Source organism: Fulvia fulva, chromosome 7, assembly GCF_020509005.1.
Source record: "Fulvia fulva chromosome 7, complete sequence".
Classification (NCBI taxonomy): domain Eukaryota; kingdom Fungi; phylum Ascomycota; class Dothideomycetes; order Mycosphaerellales; family Mycosphaerellaceae; genus Fulvia; species Fulvia fulva.
In genome coordinates, this window is record NC_063018.1 from 1,334,616 (window position 1) to 1,358,988 (window position 24,373).

General features: G+C 43.4%; 5 protein-coding genes across 5 annotated transcripts; 1 reads left to right on the forward strand and 4 right to left on the reverse strand.

The window, feature by feature from the left end:
* Window positions 1-845: 845 nt before the first annotated feature.
* Window positions 846-1,385, reverse strand: CLAFUR5_10162 (MFS transporter fmqE; the record flags this gene model as incomplete). The annotated part of the gene is made up of 2 exons (XM_047909310.1): window positions 846-1,116; window positions 1,252-1,385. 2 exons carry the CDS (start codon window positions 1,383-1,385, stop codon window positions 846-848), a joined length of 405 nt encoding a protein of 134 aa, XP_047764365.1.
* Window positions 1,386-1,550: 165 nt separating this feature from the next.
* On the reverse strand, window positions 1,551-2,454 carry CLAFUR5_10163 (MFS transporter fmqE; the record flags this gene model as incomplete). Its single annotated transcript, XM_047909311.1, has 2 exons — window positions 1,551-1,560; window positions 1,595-2,454. 2 exons carry the CDS (start codon window positions 2,452-2,454, stop codon window positions 1,551-1,553), a joined length of 870 nt encoding a protein of 289 aa, XP_047764366.1.
* A 246-nt stretch (window positions 2,455-2,700) lies between these two features.
* Window positions 2,701-3,216, forward strand: CLAFUR5_10164 (uncharacterized protein; the record flags this gene model as incomplete). The annotated part of the gene is made up of 1 exon (XM_047909312.1): window positions 2,701-3,216. One exon carries the CDS (start codon window positions 2,701-2,703, stop codon window positions 3,214-3,216), a length of 516 nt encoding a protein of 171 aa, XP_047764360.1.
* A 1,129-nt stretch (window positions 3,217-4,345) lies between these two features.
* On the reverse strand, window positions 4,346-5,815 carry CLAFUR5_10165 (uncharacterized protein; the record flags this gene model as incomplete). Its single annotated transcript, XM_047909313.1, has 1 exon — window positions 4,346-5,815. The coding sequence occupies one exon, from the start codon at window positions 5,813-5,815 to the stop codon at window positions 4,346-4,348; it is 1,470 nt and encodes a 489-aa protein (XP_047764361.1).
* A 368-nt stretch (window positions 5,816-6,183) lies between these two features.
* CLAFUR5_10166 (Cytochrome P450 regulator dap1) lies at window positions 6,184-6,827 on the reverse strand (the record flags this gene model as incomplete). Its single annotated transcript, XM_047909314.1, has 3 exons — window positions 6,184-6,664; window positions 6,725-6,764; window positions 6,818-6,827. The coding sequence occupies 3 exons, from the start codon at window positions 6,825-6,827 to the stop codon at window positions 6,184-6,186; spliced, it is 531 nt and encodes a 176-aa protein (XP_047764362.1).
* Between the last annotated feature and the right edge of the window lie 17,546 nt (window positions 6,828-24,373).

Below are 24,373 nucleotides of genomic sequence, written 5' to 3' on the forward strand. Positions count from 1 at the left end.
GAGTAAAAGAGTAAAAGAGTAAAAGAGCTTAAATATGCGTTACGAGCTCGAATACTCTTTTACTCTTTTATAGCGTCGGTACTTAGAGATATCTACCCTAGTACTTATAGATATTTCGAGGTACTTACAGATATTATGATAGTAAGTAAAATCTACCTAGAATCTAGCAAAGTATTGCTTATATTCTAAGCAAAAGAGCTAAAGAGCTAAAGAGCAAAGGAGCAAAAGAGGGGTTATGCAATAGTTGCACGTTCAGGCCACGAGGAGTCTGGCTTGACTGGCATATAGCAAGCGAGGTCAAGTCTGGCCCGGATAATCCACAATGTCAGCAGCTCAGCCATGTGTGCTCTCACAGAAATCACTGCGGCACTGGGCGAGTGCTACGACTGCACGAGTATGCTCAACAAGGACAGTCTGTCTTATGCGGCGCCGAACAGCAGTGTCTACATCTTCCTGGCATACGTCTTCCGATACGCCTGCTGACTGTCGCTACCACCGAACAGAAAGCTGGCATTCTGGACTCGCTGCACAAGGCAAGGAGCTGGGATGTGTCACGGCCGATCGATAGCATGATCGACACGGCGTTTGGCTCTGATGTGCTGCCAGATCTGGCTGAACGAGCAATACTGCGGCACGGAGCAGAAGTGCTTTCGAAACTCAAAACTTGGGCATGCTCTCTGAACCTGGCGCCACTACTGCATTGGAGATCGAAGCTTTGACAGCATGGCGGTCTTGCAGCCAAATGGGCTGTTCGTCAATGTGCTCAGCTTGCATTCGCTGTCGCTTTGTCTTCAAAGCAGACACGAACATAAGTATTACGCTCAAGCGTGTTATATTGTGCAACTCTAAGCTACTGGCCCGCTATCTCGGTGCTGCTGAAACCCTCTTGGACTGACTCTGCTTTCATACAGGCGATCAACCTCGACAGTGCTCAAGCCGCGCAGGTCGGGGATCAACGGGTACGAGGCTAACAACAGCAGCACCGAGGCACCTGCGAACACGAGACCCGTTTTCGCACCCAAGTTTCCACTGTCGACGTTGTACATATAAGGCACGGTGAAGTTGAAGAGCCAGGTAGTGAAAGAGTTCGACAATACTGCGATGGACTGGTTCTTGCTGCGAAGTCGGTACGGCGAGATCTCACCTGCTATGACCCAAGCGACCATTGTCCAAGTGGTGTTCTGCCAGCAAACAAGCACGTTCCTAGCACAAGTCAGCGTGGCGGCTCTGCTTGTCAGTAAACTTACTCACATCAAGATGCCAACTGCCCAGAGCGTTGCACTGGTCTGTTTGAAGCCAAGACCTCCAATCACGGCCATGACCGCCATGTTGACGGCACTGCCAACAAGCCAAAGTGATCGTCGCCCAATGCGCTCGGGATACATCCAAGACAAGATGATGATGATGATGATTGCCAGCGCAAAGCCGCCAATGGAGGGAGATGTCGAAAGTATGGATCGCCGGAAGGCCCGATAGCACCCGGAAGTAAGTGCTCTGAGCCAAGAAAGAGGACCAAGCGAGACCGATGCCGAAGAACATGAGGTGTACTGTCAACGCCCTCTTCAGGTGGCTGCCGCGGTACAGCTCGGCATACCCGCCTATGCCAGTCGCATGTTCAGTGTCCGCCTCTTCTCGAATATCCCGCTCGACGTGTCCGGAATGGCTCTCTGCAGTGGCACTGCCGTAGAGTCGGTAGACAGATGCCTTGGCCTTCTCGGGTTGACCCCTCAACATGAGCCAAGTCGGTGACTCTGGTACTAGCAAGAACAGCAGTGCAGTCAAGCCGGGGCAGGCCCATTGGATGGCGAAGACAAGCCTGAAAGCCTTTTGCTCGATTGTGGCCACATTCTGCCGCAGAACCACAAGACCCATTGCTTGCATGAGGACAGTCGACAGTACAATAGCCGACTGGATGGGACCGTGAAGTCGCATTGGTGAGATCTCAGAAGCCCAAGCAGTAGCCACGGCAAGTCCAGCGCCTATGGCAAAGCCATTCGCCATCTTACCAGCTAGCAGCATGCCTCGCGAGGCCGAAGCGAATTGGATGGCTACACCGCCTGCCGATACCACACAGCAGCCGATGGAAGGCCATCTTCTGCCAATGCAATCAGATACTGGTGCGATGGAAATGCCACCAAGAGCCTGAAGAAGTGCCGACATCGCCGTCCATAGTGAAGTCCAGACGCTTGGTAGGTACGGCTCATGTGTTGTATCGCTAACGGTGCCAAAGTACAAGATGAACGATGGCAATGCGATCGATGCCCCGTTGACGATCTGGTCGTAGCCAAACATCTTGCCTGAGCTGCATGCTGCCAGAGCGAAGAGTGCGATCCTCGGATGGCCCTTAAACGCTTGCCATACTGTTTGGTCCCTCTCGTGGTCATGGATGGAGGGTGATAATTCCTCGACTTTCTCAACATCATCAAAAGAAGGTTTGTGCTTCAAAGAGGCCATGATGTACTGCGGCTCTGGCGTGGAGCCTCAGGTGATGGTTCAATACCCCAGGCTGGGAAACCAACATATTTGTGAATCAGGCCATGCGTCATCCCCAGACAGCCACGCACTCCACCTCGAGATCATGTCTCAGAGGGTAAAAGTGGACGAGTGGACGGCTGGCCAGACTGAAGTTGACGGACACTCGGCCGAGCACTCGCACCAGCAGCATGGTCGGTAGAGCTTGATCCGAGGGTGAGGAACCCAATGCAGCTGGATGGACATGTCCACTTTTGCGAGAGAGGACAGGAGACTCTTGGAATCTGTCGCAATGACAAAGATGTGATGCTGGACGGATTGGTCAGTGTAGAAGTCACGGCAGTTGGGGACACTGTCACCGTCTCCCTCAACGGCATCGAAATCGCCAAAGTCAAAGACCTTGACCTCCATCCCCTGCTGGGCGGCAGCGCAGACAATACCGGCTCCATTGCCTTCGGTGGTCCACATGGTTGGATCACGACATACCGACACCTCTCCATCATCTCTCTGTCCGGCGAAGCGCTTTATAACAACAGCTTCCTCCCCCACGATGCTGCACGAACCTACGCAGATTTCGCCACCGGCATCAACGCCCTCCCCTGCACCATCGACGGCGCAAAACGCGACCGCGCTACTTTCGGCGGAGACCTCCATATCATGGGTCGCTCAATTGCGTACTCCACCCTCGACTTTGATGCGATACGGGGTAGTATCGATCTCCTCACGTCGCATCAGACAGGATAAGGATATTTAGGCAACATATGTCCGATCCAGGCGCCGATGCATGATCCTGCGACAGAGGGGGAGCCATCGACGTATGCGTTCTACTCTCTGACGTATGCAATGCTTCTTGTGGTTGCGATTAAGGATTTCTGGTTGCACTCGGGGGATGAAGGGGTCGTGGAGGAGGTATGGGGGAAATGGAGAAGTTGTGGGCATTCGTGGAAGGGTCCGTGAATGAGAGAAGCTTGGTGGAAGCGCCGCCAGAGTTGTCGTTGACATTCCTCCCGCTTGTAGGGCCGGTGTTTGGAGTGAGTACGCAGATCAATCTGGCGTACTATGACATGCTACTGGCGATGGCGAGAATGTGTAACGATGCGGAGAAGGTAAAGGAAATGAGGGAGAAGGCCTAGCATTTGCGGCCGAATATTGTGAGGCATCTGTGGGATCAGAAGTCCGGAGTGCTGAGGCTGGGGGACATCGCACAAGATGTGAATGCTTATGGGATATCTTTGGGTGTCTCGCCGAAACATGACCGCGAGTTGATGAACTTACAGCAATCAGACCACCAACTTCCACCAGCATTCACTGGCCTCGGTCCACGGTTCGATGATCTCCATCTCTGTAGCCCATACGCTACCGGCTTCGCACTTAAAGCCATGTTATCTCGCGGCGAAGGCTTTGCTGCCCGTGCCATGCTTCGCAGAGTCTGGGGCGGCGTGGCAGATGAATTCAATCCGAACTTCTCAGGCTGCCACTGGGAGGCCATGGCGATGGACGGTGAGCCGTATCACAACTCCACGTCTCTTGTGCATGGATGGTCCACCAGTCCGGTGTATCTGCTACCGCACCATCTCGCTGGTCTTCAGCCTCTGGAACCTGGCTGGAAGCATTGGGAGGCGAATCCTGTCAACGCGGGGCTGACTCATGTGGAGGTTTCGATGCCGACCGCACTCGGGGAGATTGCGATCAGGTGGACGTTTGATGAGGGTGCAGGGAAAGGGGGCGTTACTTGTACGGTTCCTGCTGGAAGCCGGGGCTCCATCTATGCACCTGAAGCCTGGTCTTTTGGCCATGACTATGCCACATCAAGTCAAGACTCGCACCGGATTGATTCAGAGGGCAGTCAAGTGAAAGCCACACTGCACAGAGCTTAGCCGACCCGATCCACAGCACGATTCCCGAAGTCCCAGGCCAGACCATCAATCAATTTGACACCTCTCTCAGCGGCAAACAGCTCAATGTCTGGCGTGCCCATGCCTACACCGGTAGCATCCAGAGAGTAGGCCCCGCACCCAGCTTTGCAAAGTGACAAGTTCATCGGCTGCTTTTGATGTATCTTGCAATTGCGATGATGTTGAAAGCGGTTGACGATGTACGAAGTCTTCAGCCCTGACTGTCGCAACTCAACGACGTCTTTGATGTGCTCAATCGGACTGCTGCCGACAGTAGATGTGATGAGGACATTGTCCACAGCGATCTCGCGTAAGGACAGTGCTGTGTGTCGTTGGAGGAAATGCTTCCAAGCGTCTTCCTGTACGGCTTCCAGCATAGGTCTCTGCACATTCGGCTGCCACCATGAATCCTGTTCGCGCGCCAGCTCGAATTGTCGTAACTGCGGGAAGGTACAATTCAAGACCCGCAAGGTTGAGAGTGTGTAGTCCTGCAGAGCGTATTTAGATCCGGTTGTTCCTTGTAGAGAAATTGAAAGACGCTCGAGACATGGCGCACGCTCCAAGAGTTCTGCGCACCGGCGTAACCAGCGGGAAGCCTCCGGAGAGGCACGTTTCTGGGGTCCCTCATGTTGAGTATCGTACGTGCCGAAAATGCTTCCGTGTTCAGCTGCCAAGGATAGTCTTGTCAACTTCTCTAGACCAAGAGAGTTATGGGCGAATGGCAAAGCAGTGAGGATCTGAAGTTCTTTGAGCCGCAAATGATGGCTTGTGAGCATTGCCTTCAATATCGCGTAGTCTGTAACTCGTTGTTCCTCGGGATGGACAGCCTTCCGGCGCTTGTACTCCTCATGATACTTCCTGCCGTGTGATCTGATCATCGCATCTGTCACCTGGTTGAAACCTGGCTCCCCAATCGTGCTTTGGAACGCGATGCTCTCCAAAGCAGGTAACTTGGTGAGCGAGGAGATGAGGGCGTCTAGCGTAGCTGTAATGGCGAACTCGTTGTCCTGGACCCCGACGATTCTCGAGCGTGACTTAGCCGGTGGAAAGGCTGCTGGCCACGGCGCGAACATCTGAGACCATTTCTGCCACTCCTTCGGAGTTGACCAGGATGAAATGGTCTGTGGGATGGGCGATAGATCATTGTCGCCCAGGAAGACCACCTTGGTGGTTGCGCTCGCCCACAAGGGGTGATGGCAGAAGTCGCGGAAGGTCCGTAGAGAGTTTGTTGATAGGTGGATGTATAGGCACTTCATGCGCTTCTGGATGGCCGTATTCGCGGCCGGTGCGACCTTCTTGCAGGTAAGTCGCGGCTTGAGGATATCGTCGGGCGCCAAGTCCTCGACGACTTGAAGCAGCAGTTCGTCCGGTAGATCTGTCATCTTCGCCATCTGCTTCGCATTTTGCTGTTGTCGGAGACGCCGGTGGGGGCGCTTGTGGTGGACCATGTTGTCTCATCTGCGGAAATCTGCAGATATGCCCTTTGATGTTGTTGTGATGTGAAGGCCAGCCTGCGTGCAGGGCTGGCGTAGTGTAGCGCTTTCAATGTGCTGGCAGGTCGAATGTGACAAGCCGCAGGTGAAGCATGTGCTTTCGAGTATCTACACCGAAGTGAGCAGTGTTGGAAAGATGTGGTTATGGTCAGCCAGAAAATTGTGAATTACATGTATGCTTTGATGACCACGCAAATCACGCTAAGCACGCGCAACGGCAACGGCCATTCCACAAATTCGTAGCCTATCGATTGTCATGATGAAAGCGCCTTACCACGGCAGGAACATCCATGTGAAGCCTGCAGAGTCTCATGCTTTGAGGCCTACGACTTCTCGTCAGGCTCTGCCTCAGCGTGTCCCACCGGCACCAGCTTGCCAACGACCAAGTACTTCTCATTGAACCGCTCCTCCCATCCCCTCAGCGCCTCCATCTCCTCCCCACCCAGATCCTCCAACTTATCCAACGGCCCGTTCAAATCCTCCGTCAGCATCTCCGGGTCGAAGCTACCACATGCCAGACCTCGCGACGCATCTCTTCCAGCAAAGTTCTGATATGGACCGCCGGGTCCGTAGAAGTTGCGACCGAGTGTCACGTCAAAGATCTTGCCGCGTACTGCCAGATACACTGGCATGCCCTGGTTGCCGTCGTATGGGAGGAGTTGCGGAGGTGTGAATACTTTGAAGACGGTCGGCGGAGGCGCCGCGGGGAGAGTGGGAGCGGTCTTGGTCGGTCGGAGGCGGTAGTAGGCGATGATGAGGAAGAGCGAGAAGAGGATCAGATTGATTGGGGACGCGATTGAGGCCCTGTATCGTAAATGGCAACATCAGCTCAGCGCACATTGTCAGCTGAGTGGTGCAACTTACACTCCTGCTGCTGGCCCTTCGGCTGAACTCATCGTGCTGCCTTGGAAGTGGTCAGTGGGTGGTATTTCGGAGTGAAGCTGCCAGCGAACTTACTCTCATCCATCTTGAGCGGCTAAAAGAGGTGGTGGAAGGCAGTAAAAGGCGTTTCGGAGAAGATGTACATGTAAGCTCAGTTGCGCGCGTGTTTGAAGACCGACGTCACGGGCCACGGCCACGCCTCCCATTCGTTGTCCCGCGATCCGAAAGCAGAAAGATCGTCTCATTTGCTATCCGTGCTGTTGTGGGTCCACTTAGCCCTCGCATAGCGAGTGCCTGTCACCCACTTAATGTCGGGCTTGGCGGAGGGTCACGCAACTGATTTTGGGCGTAGCAGTCTCTTATTATCCTGATTATTTATTCTATAATAGCCGTAACGATACCGCATTAATATAGAGGGTATAATAGGCCTTATAGCCGCCCTACTAGCTCTAGCAGTAGTACTAGCGTGTCTGAATACGCCGACGAAGAGCGCTAGATTGGTGTTGTTCTTAAGTAGGCTTAAGAGCGTATTAACGCGTTACTTCTATCTCTTATTAAGTATCTATATAATAAGTAACCGGCCGGACAGTTGTTATATTAGAGGGCGTATTATCGATAGAGTAGGAAGCTTAGTAGCCTAACTAATAGGGCTGCTATTAGGGGCAATCTTTTAGATATCTAGTCGGCCGCGTTAAAGTAATATATTATTAATTGCGATTGAATAGAGCTACTAATATTAAAGAGTCTATTAACGGAAGTTAGTAAGTATATTATTAAGCGATTACTACTACCAGACAAAGTGTTTAGGCCCTTTGGCGATAGAAAGGCTAAACGGTAGCTTAAGAAGTATAGTATTAAGCTAAAGAAGACTAAGCCTTACGTTATTAAGGTTACCCGGAAGGAGGTACGTACGCGTTTAATATTAAAGGGATTATTAACGTACTTTACTACCGAGCGGGCTATACTACCGAGCGGGCTACTTTTACTAAGAACTATACTACTTCTACTTTAATTACGACGGTATCTTAATACGACGACATCCTATAGAATTGTTACTAGGAGGATAATTCCTCTTTAGATTCTTTGCTATCTGGAAAGTCTACTTTATAGGTACGTACGTTATACCCCGACTCGCTATATCGCTTATAGCGTCGTAGCCTTAGTACTAGCCGAATACTATCTAGCGACTCTCTACTTACTTCCTACCTCCTAGTATCCTCTAGAGGTATTAATTACGACGCCTTATCAAAGGTTAGAGACCCTCTAGACTGAATATACTTGCGCTTTCGTACTTTCCGCTATATAAGGGCCTCGTTAGACTTACGTAGCTTACTAATCTTGCTTCGTATAAGAGCTATTTAATACGCTATCTCTCTACTCCCTTTTATAAGCTAATATACCCCTTCCTATAACGAGTTTAGCGATGAACCTACCCGGGCACGCATTTTGTTTATTACTAGTATCGATTAAGAGTCGAATTCTTTTATAGTTTATAGTATCTTCGACTCCTAAGGGGTAGAGTCCGGAGCTAGAGGGGTTAGCGTACGTAGGAAAGAGGAGCGCGAGGTACGCCGAGGCTATATATAAGCCGAGGTGTTACGCTAGTACGCGCGGTCACGTGACCTACGTACTAGCTATCTATTTACTAGGCCTAGGGCCGTAATACTACCCCCCCTCTTAGATCGTACTTAGTCCCTTAAGCTCGTATTATTACCGCTACGAATACGATATTATCTTCTATATCGTCCTCTATATCTTCTATCTTATCCGTCTCCTTTATTACTCCGGTATCTTACTAACCGTCGGTTATCTTTCTTTAAGTAGCCGCCTACGGGTATAATTAATTCGCGTAGCCCTCCTATAGTTACTAGGTTAGTCGTAGCTATTAACGAAGCGTTTACGACGTCTTCGGGTATATCCTTATTAGGAATCTACTCTAGTAGCGGCGTAAAGCCGGCTAGCCTATCCTTTATAGGATAGTTATAGTAGAAGTCCGTAATAGAGGCGGCGGTAGTATCTATTAACTCCTTAGCGGGCTCCTAAGTAGGCTTACTATAACCTACCTATTATACTAGGTATTTATATCTTCGCTCTTTCCTCCTACTACGAGGTACTAGGCCTAGCGGTAGCGAGCTCTTAACGTCTAGTACCTCGTCTAATACCTATTACGCGCTCTTATTACTATTATTGTCCTCTACTTTAATCGGGGTAGGCGGTAGCTAAACTTAACTAGGGACTAGTTCGTAGGCTAGTTAGAGTAGATTAGTATAAAACCCGTTATAGAGATTACTAAGGGAGCGTAGTAGGTCTAGACGATACGTATCGTACGGTAGGACTTCTATAATCGCGTATAGCCCTACGTAGCGGTAGTCGAGCTTCTTTAATAGTCGCTTTATTTGCTAGTTACGCGTACTAAGGTAGACTAGATCGCCGACCTCGTATCGTAGTATAATCCTACGGTAATCGTTAGTATAATCTACCTAGTATTAAATAGGTGCGGGTAGATAGTAGCGGAGTAGAGTAAGAGATTAATCTTTAACCAACTAATAGTACGAGTATATAGTAATATATTAGGAACCAATATGTTGATTATATTAGATGTCTATCTAAGCTATAGGGGAGAGAAGGTATCTCCCTATAAGCTAAGTTATCGTAGATGCCTTAGGCTACTAGATCACTTCCTAATTATTGACTCTCTTTAAGATGCTACATCGTAACACCTAGCTTACTTATACCATTTCTATTAAATCCCGAAGTCTATGTCTAAGGTTAGTTATACGGCGAGCGAATACGTCGGTAGATTGTACGTCGAGCCGTTACTTATATAGTAGTAATACTTATAGTAGGTTAAGTTTAGTATTAGCGTACCGTAGGTTCTTACCGATATTTACTATAAACGGGCTTACTCCTATAGTCTTAGAGACGTAGTCGTTAGCGGTAAACTCTACGAGAGGTAACTAATCTAGCTAATCGTCCTATATATAGCTAATAAATACACGTAAATATTGTTCTATTATCTTATTCGTATTTTCGCTTTGACTATCGCTCTCCGGATAGTAACCCGTTAAGATCTTACGTTTGATCTATAGTAGCTTATAGAGCCGCCCCTAAAAGGCGGAGATTTACTAAGGCCTACGGTCTAATATAATCATCTTCGGTAGGCCGTAGCGTAAAAAGATGTACTTAATATAGATATAGGCGATATATTCGGCTATTATCTCGAGGATAGGAATATAATGTCGCTCCTTCCCTAAGCGGTCCGTAACTATAAGTACGTTCTTATAGATCTAGCTATCTACCGTATACCTCGCTAGGGGTAGATCGACTATAAAGTCTATTACGACATCGTCCTAAGTATTAAATAAAACTAGTAGCGGTATAAGTAGCCCGTATTAAGGTTTATTAATACTACGGCTATTACGGTATATCCGATAGGCGCGTACGAAGGACCTAATAAAACGAGTTATTCGAGGCTATATATAGTACCGTAATACTAATCTACTCGTAGTAGTCTTCCCTAGGTATCCCGCTACTAGCGTATCGTAGAAGGCTTTAATAATACGTATATAGATAGTGTTCTCTTCATCGTCTATAGGCGGGATAAAAAGGCTATATCCGCTATATCGGTTCTTAATATAGATTATACTATCGATTAGTATTATATATTTGTCGTCGATCTTATTCTTACGAAGGAGCTTAACGGGCTTACCGGCTACTAGCTAAGTCGTAGCCTCTATCGTATCTTCTTATTTATATAACTTACTAATGTCAGTAGCTAGCTATTTATTTACGACTACTCCTACTTCTTAGGAAGACAGTCGGAGAATCGTGCTTATAGAGACTAAAAGGAAGTACTCTAGTTTTAGTAGGATCCGGTCCTATTAAGTATACCTCGGGTCGGACTTGTCTTATAGAATTATATCCTAAGAGCGTCGTATAAGACTATCTAGCTTTGCCCCTTATACGCCTAGTCTATATACGATCTTAAAATAGAATTGTAATAGGAACTCGGCCTATCTCGCTTATCGACGATTTAGCTATTTCGAACTTATAAAGTACTCGAGGTTCTTATAGTCGCTATATACGAGTATAGGGCGGCCGCTCGGGTCTTATAGGTTTTCGAAGTCGGATTCTTTATTAATATTACCTACTATAAGCTTAGGTCTCTATTCTTCGAAAGCTTTGATAATAGTAAGTAGCTCCTTGTTATAGATATCGTAATTATATTCTTACGGGCTTATTTTCTTAGATAAGTATACGATAGGTCCTAAGATGTTGTCCTTATAGTATTAAGATAGTACCGCCGTAGTAACGAAGTCGCTAGTATCTGTTTTAAGGACGGTTCTACGCCCTAGAACGAACATTATAAGAACAGTGCCTTCTATATTAGTAAACGCTTACTTTAGCCTATCGAAGGCCTTTTAATACTCTTCGGTCTACTACTAAGGTATCTCTTTCTTAGTTAGCTTTACTATAGGTAGGACTATCTTACTATAGTCCTTAATAAAGCGCCGATAAAAGCCGGAGAAGCTATTAAACATAAGGATATCTTTAATATTAGCCGGTATACCCTATTCTCGTATCGCTTATACCTTAGTCGGATCTATAAAGACTCCGTCCTTACTAATAATAAGACCTAAGTACTTAGTAGATTAGGTATAAAACTCGTACTTAGTAATGTCGAGTTGTAGGCCGGCCTCGCCGTATTTCTAGAGCACCCTCTTTATATATTCGATATGTTCTTCTAAGGAATTACTGAATATTAAGATGTCGTCGAGGTATACCGAGGCGAAGTCATCTAAGAACTCCCTTAGGGTATCGTTAATGTAAGACTAAAACGTCCCTAGGGCGTTATATAGACTAAACGGTATTATAAGGTATTTAAACTACCTATATCTCGTAGTAAAAGCTATTAGCTATTCTAAGCCTTTAGTAATCTGTATACAATTAAAGGCTATAATAATATCGAGTTTAGTGAAGTACTTCTTTTCTACGATACGGTTAAGGGTATCCTATATAAGGGGAATCGGATATCTTAACTTAATAGTACGTTCGTTTATACTACGATAGTCGATATATACTCGTAGGCCTCTACCGGGTTTCTTGACGATAAGGACTAGTAAAGAGGCATCTGCTCTACCTTAGTAACGGCGTATACCCTTCTAGGCAAGCTGTTCGTTGACCTAATAGGCGATGATCTTATCTTCTTAGTTTAATATACGGTATAGTCTACTAAATAGAGGAGTCGCGCTAGGTTTAAGCTTAATCTCGTAATCTATACCTAGCCGGTAAGGTAGAAGCTCCTTCGCGTCTTACTTTAAGAAGTAATACGCGAAGTCATAATAGATAGGTAGGAGGTGATCCTTTAGATCGATAACTTCCGCCTTCTTCTCTATAAACCTATCTATATCGGACTATATATATATCTTATAGGCGGAAAGTATCGGACTAACGCGCTACGCTACTAGTATAAACGCCGCTATACGTACATCTAGCCGCTCGGTAGTCTTGTTATTAGATAGTATCCTATAGCCGGTATTACGTATATTTCGAGTACTTAGCGTATAAGCTATTAGAGGGTCTATTATACGTAGATCCCCTAGTTACTAAGGTTCGTTCTTATCGAATATAAACATTATATAGGCTTTGACTCCCTTTCGCTTAGCTATCTTCTCGATCGCTCCCGCGCTAACTTCCTAGATATCAATATCCGGTAGTATTAGTATAGTTACTTTATCGGCGGGTAGCGTAGTCGACGGCGATATCGAGTAAGTACGTAGGCGCGGACGCGGCTTTATAATCATACCGGAGGTTATTATCTATACTAGATCTCCTTTATTATCTTCCTCTATAGTAGCTCGGAAGGGTAGTTAGACTAGTAATATAGTCTCGAACTTCTACGTAGTAAATATAGGCTCTTATCCTCTATTATTGACACTTTAGGCCTAAACTAGCTTGCTATCCTATAGGCAATATTCCTTATAGTGCTCCGAGTTAAGTATTATTATACTAGAGGTAAAGTAGATGCCTAGTTAGTATTTGTCGTACTAGGGCCTTCCGAGTACGATATTATATTTAAGATAAGTTACCTAGAAAGTTCTCGTCTCTATATAACCGTTACTAAGTGTAAGTTCTAGGTTTATACGGTATTCTATCTTTTCTTTAGCTATTAATCTATTTACTAAACCGAGAGCTAGTAGGTTATTAAGCTTAATTAGAGATAGGTTATGTTTCTACGTATAGGAGAAGTCGATATATTTAGAGTTAGTACTATTATTAAGGAAAGTAAATATATATTGCCTATTAGCTATCCCTAGTATTATAAGGTATAAGCCGATAATAGGGTTGTGTTCTATTTCTACTATTCTAAGAATATATAATAATAGCTTAAGCCCTTCTAGCGGCTCTACTAGTAGTACTTCCTTATATCGTATCTTCTCCTCTTCGTGTCTACTACTTATTACGCTTAAACAGCGGACTAGGCATTTTCCGCCGGTAGTATAACGGTAGTGCCGCTAGCGTTAGTACTAGGACGTACTAGTACCTTATATTTAAAGAGTTCGTAAGTACGCTACTATAGACGGTGACCGGGCTTACTACATTTCTTATAGAGGTTCTTACGTATATAACGAGTATTCTTAGCTTCGTCTATAGTCTCGCCGAGATTGCTCTTAAAAGGTTTAGGACGGGTAGACTAGGCCTTACGGGTTAGCTTATTAGAGCCTAAGCCCGAGCCTAGGCCTACTAGCTTATCGTCCTTATTCTTATTATCTTTCTTATCGTTCTTTAGCTTCTTAGAGCGCGGGTATAGGGCGTCGAGGATCTTGAAGTCTTCGTCTACTTAATAGAGGTTGTCGATTATCTTAGTTATTAATAAGGGTCGGAAGTTAAGATACTTATTAAAATAGCGGACAGTTAGCTTAAGTTATAGATTATCTATTACATCTTCACCCTTAAGGCCTAGGATGTTAGTATTCTAGCGCTACTTAGGGAAGAAGGTCTAGAAGCTGTCATTATTGTCTATCTTAAGATTATTTAGGTAGTTACGAGCCCTACTAACTAGATTACGGTCTCTATATTACTTAGCGAGTTCCTTAATTAGGACGTTAAGGCCCTTATACGTCTTCTTACTACTAGTTAGGCTTCCTAAGATAGTAGGGATCTTAGGTCTAACTAACTCCTAGGCGTTACCTAGCGAGGCTAGTAAGTCGTATACGAACTTAAGTACTACCTTCTTATCGCGGAAGACTATATAGTCGATAATAGTCTCTAACTCGGAGAAGAACTTCTCGAGAGAGGGTCTAGATAGCTTACTATTAATAGTACCGACAAACTTCTTAGGCTTGTCTATACTACGCTAAGTCTTAAAGGGCTAGCTAAGGTCCGGATCGTACTTAACTAGAGACTCGAAGTCGTAGACTAGCTCCTTCTTAGAAGAGCGGCAATAAGTACGAGTATCGCTATCCGACTCCGAGGTCTCCTCTAGCTTATTAGATTATAGATCGGAGTCGTTACTATTATCTAGCTTACGTATAGACTTCTTAGCTTTCCTTCTAGTAGTACGGCGAGCTGCCTTGTCCTCGTACTTATTACCGCGGTCCTTATTACTAGCTCTACTAGCTCTACTATTATTATTCTTGTCCTTAGATAGGGTTCGGCCGTTTTATAGGGTACGGCGCTATAATATAGCGCGAGATAGTAAGGATCGTACTCGAGAGCGGCCTCGGCGGTCGTCGAGTTACTTCTTAAGGTCATCTACCTAAGTTTACTACGACTTATTAAGCTACTCGATATAGCTCTAATAGGTCTAAGCTTCTATCTTATATATATTAAGGTCAAATTCGAGGGCCTTGATCTTCGAGTCGTTATTAGATAACTACTAAGTGCCTCCTTCGCTTACTTCTCTAGGGTATCGTTCTTTATAGTAAGCGAGCTAATCTCGGCGGTCATTACTATACTTAAGGATGCTCTAGGTTAGGCCTTTAGGTTATCGAGTTCCTACTAGACCTAAGTAAGCTATTGCTTAGCCTAATCTATTTCTCCTCGTACCGTACCTAGGTCCTTCTAGAAAGCGTTACGGTACTTAATAGTATCTTCCTTCTATATCTTCTATATATCGCGATCCTTAACTAGTATGTCGTACTCGTTACGTATCTACTAATTATGACTCTTCTATCTCCTAAGCTCTTGCCCTACTTTGCCTAATTACTCGTAGAGTATAGTCGCTATTTATACCGTATTCCTATACTCTTACTTAGTACGTCGTAGGATAAAGTAGATAGCCGCGGTCCTCTCGGGCTCCTATATAAGCTTAACGAGTTAATCGGTATCGAGTTATAGGAGGTCTTTAACGGGGATTCGGAGGGTCTTTACGACTTATTATTATGTCTTACCTTCCTCTCCTTCGCCTTCTTCGGTAGCGCTATCGTTGTCGTAGTTAACTACCGCCGTAGCTATACTATCGATATTCTAGATCTCGTTATCGGAAAGAAGGTCGTATAGGTTGAACTTAGGCGGTAGGTTAGTAAGTAGTCGCTATAAGCTCTCGAGTTTATACTATAAGGCGTCGTCGGCAGTTTACTACTACTACTATATCTATCCTAGAGTCTATATATTATATATAGACTCGCGCTATACTACTAGTCGTATAGCTAGTAGTAAACCTCGCTATCCTTAAGGGCGTACTATATTAGGTACTACTTAGCCTAAGGTAGTAGTCTCTTATACCGAGTCGTACGTTTTTTCTAACGTACGCCGTAATATCTTATTACGGTTATTAATAATCTATACTCTTATAGATCCCGTCGTAGCTCTTCTACGGATATAGAGACCTAGCTAAGTATAGCGGTTTTTAGTCGTATTAATATAGAGTAGCTAGGTACGTAGGAAAGGGAAACGCGAGGTACGCCAAGGCTATATATAAGCCGAGATGTCACGCTAGTGCGCGCGGTCACGTGACCCACGTACTAGCTGTCCATTTACTAGGCCTAGGGCCGTGATACGTAGCTTAATATTAAGCTTGTCTATTACTACCTATAGATTAAATAGAACTAAACTAGCGCCTCTAAAGCTCGATAGGATGTTCTCCTATCTAAATATAGCGTTATAGCCTACCCGGAAGGCCCGTAGAAACTCTACTTTACCGATATAAGTAATACGCTAGCGTACTAAGTCCGAGAGCTAAGTACCGTATACCTTCTTTAAAGGCGAATAGTAACCTATATCTAATAGCTAGAGTAAGTACGAGGCGTACGATAGTATATATAGGGCCAAGATCTTATATTCCTTATATAGATTCTAGAATGCCTTCGAGTTATAGCTCTCGTAGCTATCGATAATAAGTAGTCTCTATACCCTAGTCGTACGAGCTATAGTATACTTCTAGAAATGCTCTAGCTACCGTATACCAAACTTATTATTAGTCTAGCCGTTCTCTATTAGCCCGATTGTCTAGTCTATACCCAAGTTGCCGTCTTAGTACTAGGTACTAATATACTTTTTGCCTATAAGGATGACGTAGGGTAGGAGCGCTATTCCGTCTATATAGATAGTCTTAATTACTATTACCTATTCTCTATTGCCCTATTAAACGACCTTCCTCTTTCTACTACGCCTTTCTAAACCCGTAACGACGCTCTAAGACGTAATAACAGCTATTATAAACCCTATCTCGTCGAAGTTATAGGTGTCCTAGTTAAGGATACTATACTTCTCCTTTATATTACGTATAAGTAAGAACTACTTCTCGATAACGTCTAGATCTTCTATTAGGGCTCGCTAACGATCGTATCTACGTGTTATACGAACCTTTAGCTCACGATGCCGCCTAATAAACCTGTCTGTCTGATTAAGACTAGCGGGCTTAAGACCCTTCTCTTATAGTAATAAATCGGCTATTACTCGTATACTAGCCTTTAATAGCGGGAAACCTCTAAGATCTAGCTCGAGTATATACTTAAGTATCACCCTCTCTTCTAGCTCTATAAGCTTCTTCGAATTAGGCTCGTAGTCACCCCGAGGAGGTCGTCTATTCAATCGATACCCTAGTATAGTTCGAGACGCGTCGTATACCTTTATAGTAAGCCGATACGTGATTGTCGCGTCGCGTTTCGTAGCCTAGACAGCTAAGGTCAGTTTGGCCTCGTTTGAAGATAATATACACTGTAATAGTGGTTATATAGCTGTATCTATAGAAGTAGTACAGTTCTTAGTAAAAGTAGACCGCTCGGTAGTATAGCCCGCTCGGTAGTAAAGCACGTTAGCGTATATCTACGTATAGTATCGCTAGTATTAGTATATATTGAGAACATATAGGCCGTAGGACAGGTATATAGGTGTGGATATATTATATAACTAGATTACGTGACTAGGGTTTACTAGCCTATAGGCTAGTAAATATCCGGACACCTAGTATCTACCTATACTAATACTAGCGATACTATATATAGATACACGCTATCCTATTAGGTCCTTCTTCGTCTTTCGTATAATCCGCCGTCTTCTACTACTACGTAATTCGTACCTATTTAATAGGTTATAAGCCCGGGTTAGCGACTCGGTGTTTTTACTCTTAATAAAGTCGTATTAGAGTTATTCCTCTTTAGAACAAAAGGAAGGCAGACTAGAGGCCGTACCCGCCTTATATAGGAAGCTATAGCCGTGCTATAGGTGTATATAAGACGTAAAAGAGCCTAGTAAGGCACTATTAGACTCCGAGTTAGGGAGCCTATACTAATACCTTAGACAAGTAGGCGAGCTTACTAAGAAGAGTCGCTCTCCGGACATCGCGTTCGTATCGACTAACTATTTATTCTAAGAGAGCCTTAGTGTCTTAGAAACCCCCTCTACTAAGAGAGTTACGCTATAGTGTCTTAGTACTAATACGATCCTTACCGACCGACTTTCCTCCTCTTCCCGGCGGATAGCTATCCTCTCCGCTATTAACCTCGCGTTCGGTTTATCCTATTTCGATCCGATCGCGTACGACCGAATACATCCTTTTACCTAAGGGTAGCTAACCTATCCCTTAACTTATAAAAAATAGAGAACGAGACTAGGTTTATAAGAAAGAGAGTAGTACCTATTCTAATAAGAGAGAACTACGAATTATAGTTCAAGCTAATAAGAATACACCTAGTATTAAAGCAGGTTAACTAGGTCCTCGAAGATATTATTACGGACATTCCTGCTATAACCCTATCTATAGCGACACCCTCTATATTATCGGAGTCATCCCTTCCTTTAGATCAAGCGATAAGGAAGGTATTGTATAGACGGTATAATGTAACGGCCCTATATAAGATATACATCTGTCTGTTAATAGATAATTAAGAGATAATATACGAGATCCGGTATACGAAGGAGTTATAGAAATAGGCTAAAGCTAAATATAAGAGAAGACTTCTCGCTACTAGAAGAAGTTTACTTAAGTCATACACTAATTTCGTAATGATAGAGGACTAGTCAATAGATGACGCCTAGTAGGAGCTTAGCTCAATTATAAGGAGGGCTGTTTTCATCTCGCCTTAGTTCTAAGACATTAAGCCTAAGGACAGAAAGATCTAGTAACTCTTAGTAGCTCTACTAGACTTATTTGGCTCAATTCGCGATACAATTGATGCCTAGGTGAATTTCTTACTACAAGACATTCTTACAATTCTTAGGGAGAAGTAAGAATTAATAATTTATTAAGGGATAGCTATCTTTGCTAAGAAGGGTTTCTAGGGCAAGCTTACGTACTATCTCTACGGTAGTAACTATTTTATAAGCAAGTGCCCACACCTTTCTATAGCTTAGTAGGCTGTTAGGAACAAGGACAAACTAGCTAGGGTTACCTACTCTACTAAGAGATAACCGTTACTACCTCGTAGGAGGTTATTATTACTAAACCTTCGTGATGTCCTTAAGGTAATAATAGACCTTACGAAGTAGATAAAGAAGAGCCGTAAGCCAAAGGCCTCCTCTAGTAAGAAGCCTATAAGGGCCTATACGACCTAGGAAGACGTATTAGACTCTAAGATACTATTAGAAGATAATGATGTTAATAAGGTTGCCTATTCTACTATAGAAGCTAAAGGTAAGTACCCCTCGTCCGAGTAGTTACTTAACTCTTGTACTTCATTATATATAACTAACCAAGATTTACTATTTAGGACACTAAAGCCTCTTTAAAAGAGGAAGTGGATCAAGGTTAGGAGTAGCTATCTACAAGCTATATATATAGGAAGTATAGTAATAGGTAGTCCTTCTAGAAAGCAAATTGTCTTAGAAAATGTCCTGTTTGTTCCTAGCCTTAGAGTTAGTCTTGTTTCTTAGAATCAGTTTAGCTAATAGTTTGCTATCTAACCGCCTAGTTTCACCCTAAAATCCTTGTCTAGTAAACCCGTTGTCTAGACCAAACTTCGAGGAGGAGTACCGTTTATCTACTCGATCTCGGAAATTCTTAAGCTATAGTATACTAGTATACTCTCTTAAGAACGTGACGGCACCGCTATAGCTAATACTAAGTCCGAAGATTAGTAGGAGCTATAGTATAGAAGATGTACACACCTTAGCAAGGGACTACTAAGAAACCTTTATAGAGTCACTAATAAGAAAGATCCTATCCCTATTCCTTCTAGACACCTAAGTTATAAGGTATGCTCCCTTACTAATATAAGGAAGTTTAAGGGACCTACTATAGAGAGAAAAGGTGAAAGGCTAGCCCTTGTCTCTATTAACGTCTATAGTCCTTTTCAGGGCGTAGTCTCTAGGCTAGGATACAAATATTAGCTTAAGATTATAGACAGCTTCTCTAGGAAGAAGTGGGTAATTCCTATAAAGGCTAGGAGCGAGGCTCCTATAGCCCTACGGGATTAGAAGGTCTAGGCAGAACGGTAGTCAAGGTACTTTCTATCTACGATCCGTAGTAATAGTATAAAGGAAATTCTCGCCTTACTAAAAGAGTAGGAGAAGGAGTTTAGCACTTAGATAGACATAACTAATGCCTATAACTCCCTTCAAAATAGACCTATAGAAAGGTCAATTCAAGCCTCTAAGAATATAGTCCGGGCTATACTTAAAGACTCTAGTATACTAGTTAAGTTCTAGCTAGAAGCTTTGTAAGTATAGACTATAATTAGAAACAGACTGCCTAATAGTCTAATCATTAATAGTATTACTCTTTTACTAGAAGAAGCCTTTACTAGCTAAGTACCGTTAGTCGACTATTTCCGCGTCTAGGGATATAAAGCTATAGTCTATATAGACCTAAGAGCCTAACCTTAAGGCTTAAGGAGAGACAAGTTAATAAACCGAGGAAAAGAAGCCGTGTTTATAGGCTACTTAGGAAACACTACAAAACAATAGCTATTCTAGGATCCCGACATAAAAGCTATAAAAGTATATAGTCACGTCGACTAGTTTAAGAATAAGAAGGGGGGAGATATAGATCTTGGTATCACCTTTACTAACTAGCCGAGTCGAGCGCTATAGCGTAATCCTATTAGGAAGAAGCTATTTAGGGCGAAATTTTCCGATAGGGGATTATTAGAGACACCGTTACGAAGGCTAGGAGAAAATATTAAGGCGGTTTTAACACTATCGAAGGCCGATAACGGTAGATCTATACAGAACCTACCCAAGTCATCAACACTATAGCAACCGCTATTTATGTAACTTCCCCCTCCCCTAAAGGACATTAGGGAATACTAGAAGTTTAGAGATTAGGGTACTCTAATAAAAGAAAAAGAAGATGTCGTTTGGTTCGACCTATCCGAACACCTAGCGCTACCTTAGATTATAGGTAATGAGAGGTTAAGGGGGGACGGAGATAATAACTCTAAAGAGTATAAGGCTGAACACTATAAGGCTCTTATCGCCTAGATGTTCTATCTAGACCCTATAATAAGCTAGGTAGAGGAGATTCTAAACGACGTAGAAGAATATACATTTGCTACTATTAGGCAGGCTATAGCCTATTAGTAGGAAGTACTAATCCTAAAGTCCTATAAGGTAGCCGTAGGAGACCCCGAATAGGGACATATATAGAGAGAGGCAATCGAGAACGAACTTATTGCCTTAGTAAGTAACAATACCTAGGAAGTAGTTGTACCGCTAAAGGGTACGAATCTAATTACTTCTAGGTAGGTCTTTAATATAAAAGGAATTATTAGTAGAGCTATTAAGAAGTTTAAGGCAAGACTAGTTATAAGAGGGTTTTTATAGAAATATAGGGTTGACTTCGAAGAGACCTTTATACCTACTATTAGATATAATACTCTCCGAGTATTTATAGTAGTAGTGTGTAAGAGAGATGTCGAGATGCACCTAGTAGATATAAATAATGCTTTTACCTAAAGTAGCCTTCTTAAAGACATCTATATGATCCCACCCCTAGGAGTTAAAGTACCTCTAAAAATAGTGTTTAAGGTCCTACGAAGCCTTTATAGGCTTAAGTAAGTAGCTAGAGACTAGAACAAGCTCTATGTTACGAAGCTAGAGAAGATTAGATTTACCTAGTCCTAGGTAGATCTATACCTACTTAGCTATACGGATAGAGACCTTATAGTCCTTACCTATATAGATGACATACCTATTATAGCTCCGAAGCTATTAGATGTTCAGTGGTTTAAGGCTAAGCTTAGAAAAGTGTTTAAGATTAAAGATCTTAGTAAACCTATAAAGATCCTTAGAATAAGGATTATAAGAGACAGGTCCTAAGGCACTTTAAAGCTTAATCAAGGACACTATATCTACGCTAACTTAGCTAAGATGAACATAGCTAGAGAGAAGGCTACGCCAACCTACTTACCTATAGAGAGCTACGAGCATTTAGTACCTATGGCTCCTATAGATAAGAGGTGTAACAAATAGGATTACTAGAGCTATAATAGTACCTAGATGTAGCTAATAATAATGACAAGGCTAGACTTAGTACTCCCCCTTAGAAGAATTAGCTTATATGTTGCTGATCCCTCGTAGTAGTATATAAAGGCTTTAAAGAAGCTCTCCCGATACCTACGGTTATACCTAGACCTAGGTCTTATATATAGAAAGGGAGGGGGCAATCTCTAGGGATACTCGGACTCTAACTACGCTATAGACAAAGTGGATAGAGTCTTAATTCTAGGATACGTATAGTTCCTTATAGATCACCTATGTCCTAGATAAGTAGGAAGTAGAAGTCTATTATAACATTAACAATAGAAGCTAAGTTTATAGCTATAAACGTAGCCGCAAAGTAGTCATAATTTCTTGCTACTGTCCCTAGGGAAATGGGGTGCCCAGAATTAGTAGGAAAGAGCTCTTTCTAGCCGAGTATAAGGGCAAGCAAGGGCACGATTAACGAGCTAAGGCTAGTCAAGCTTATAGGTAACAACTAAGCCGCTTTAATACTTATTAAAGATGCCTATATACATAAAAAGTCAAAGCATATTAATGTTATATATAACTATATTAGACATCTCTAGTAGTAGAAGAAGAATGTAGTAGACTACTACTATATAAAGGATATAGCTACTAATAGGTTAATAAAGCCCCTTAATAGCTAGTAGTTCTAAAACTTTATAAGGTAGCTCTAGCTTACGTAAAGGGATTGTAGGAGACTATATAGCCTAAGTAGGAGTGTTAAGAACATATAGGCCGTAGGACAAGTATATAGGTGTAGGTGTGTTATATAACTAGATCACGTGACTAGGGTTTACTAGCCTATAGGCTAGTAAACATCCGGACACCTAGTATCTACCTATACTAATACCGGCGATACTATATATAGATATACGCTATCCTATTAGGTCCTTCTTCGTCTTTTGTATAATCCGCTATCTTCTACTACTACTTAACCTATACCTATTGAATAGTATAGATATTTTAGGAGGGATAGCTATACTTAGGACTTAACTAGTAAGCCCTAATTACTAATCCTCCTAAGTACCTAACATTGACCCTATAACCTATATATTCTTAATATATACTTTCTATACGAGTATATACCCGGAACCCCTAGACATAGATTAGGCGGTTAGCTCTAATATAGTAAAAGGAGTTATAAGTAAGCTAAAAGGACAAAAAGCCCTAGGTCTAGATAGGTTACTAAACCTACTACTAAAAGAGTATAGAGAAGAGATCGCGCCGAGCCTTATAAACCTATTTACCGCGTAGATACGGCTAGGGTATCACCCGAAGCCGTATAGAGTGTCTATAATAGTAGTACTATATAAGCTATAGAAGGAGGACTATACTTAGCTCAAATTATATAGGCCAATCGTACTTCTAAACACGATAGGGAAGGTCCTAGAGAAGATAGTAGCCTAGAGACTTACGTAGCTAGCCGAGGATAGCTATATACTCCTAGTAATATAGATAGGGAGAAGAAGCTAGCGATCGATACTAATAGTAATAGAGCTAATTACGGAGCAAATTCAGACCCTCTAGTACTACGGTAGGAACCGAGCGGCGTCCTTACTATTCCTTAATATTGTAGGGGCCTTTGTTAACGTCTTATACTAAAGGCTAATATATATCCTATAATAGAAAGGTATCCCCTAGTAGGTAACGAAGTTTGTCTACTCCTTTCTCTACGAACGGACGATATACCTAGTCCTAGGGAGGTATACGTCCGACCCGGTAAAGGTAGAGGCTAGAATACCTTAGGGATCTACTCTCTCCCCTATCCTATTTCTAATATTTATATCTGATCTAATTCCTCTACTTACCTCTCCGTAAACCTTAGTATCGGGATTTATAGACAATATAAACATTCTAGCCTAGTTAGACTCGATAGAGAAGAACTGTCGCCTCCTTAAAGATAGGTATAAGAAAGTCGAGGAGTAGGTAAAGAAGTATAGTACCCGGTTCGCCTCTAAAAAGTACTAGCTTATACACTTTAGTAAAGCGAGAATATACTATAATATAAAGGCGGCGGTAAGAATCTAAGGCTACGAGACTAAGCTATTAGTAGAGCTACGAGTACTAGGGATCTAGCTCGACCCGAAGCTAAGCTAGAACGTATAGATTAAGAAAGCCTAGAGTCGAGCGTAAGTTAACAAAGCCTCGATAAAGAGGCTTACGGCGTCTATATAGGGAGTAATATTCGATAAGGCAAGAGTAATATATAAGGCGATCGTTAGACTAGCTATATTATACGGGGCATAGATTTAGGAAATAGGAGGCGTAGGCAAGCCGATCCCGAAACAGATAGAGTAACCCCTAAATAGGATATAGGTAGGCAACCTACGTAGGATACTAGGCGTATATAAGACAACGTTAATAAGTACGGTAGAAATAGAGACGGGAACACTACTAATCGGCCAATATATCCGGGGAATAAGAATTCAATACGCGGTAAAGACGATAGATTACCTAGTATAAACCACGATCTAGGAGGTAAAGAATAAGATAGAAAGCCGCTACCGGAGAGGGGCCGGACATCGGATAAGCTAAAAAGAGGATGACCTTACTACCTTTACGGCCGTACAGACAAGCACCGAGTAGCTAGTACGAAAAGAGGAGGAGCGTAGGGCTCGCTAGGCCGGCGGGAGTAAGGCTAAGACCTAAAGCCTAGCGGAATAGATAGTAAGCTACCTATAGGAGTCGGACTAGAAAAGGAAGCCCCCTAAGACAATAGGCCCGATAGTACTCCGAGCCTTCTAG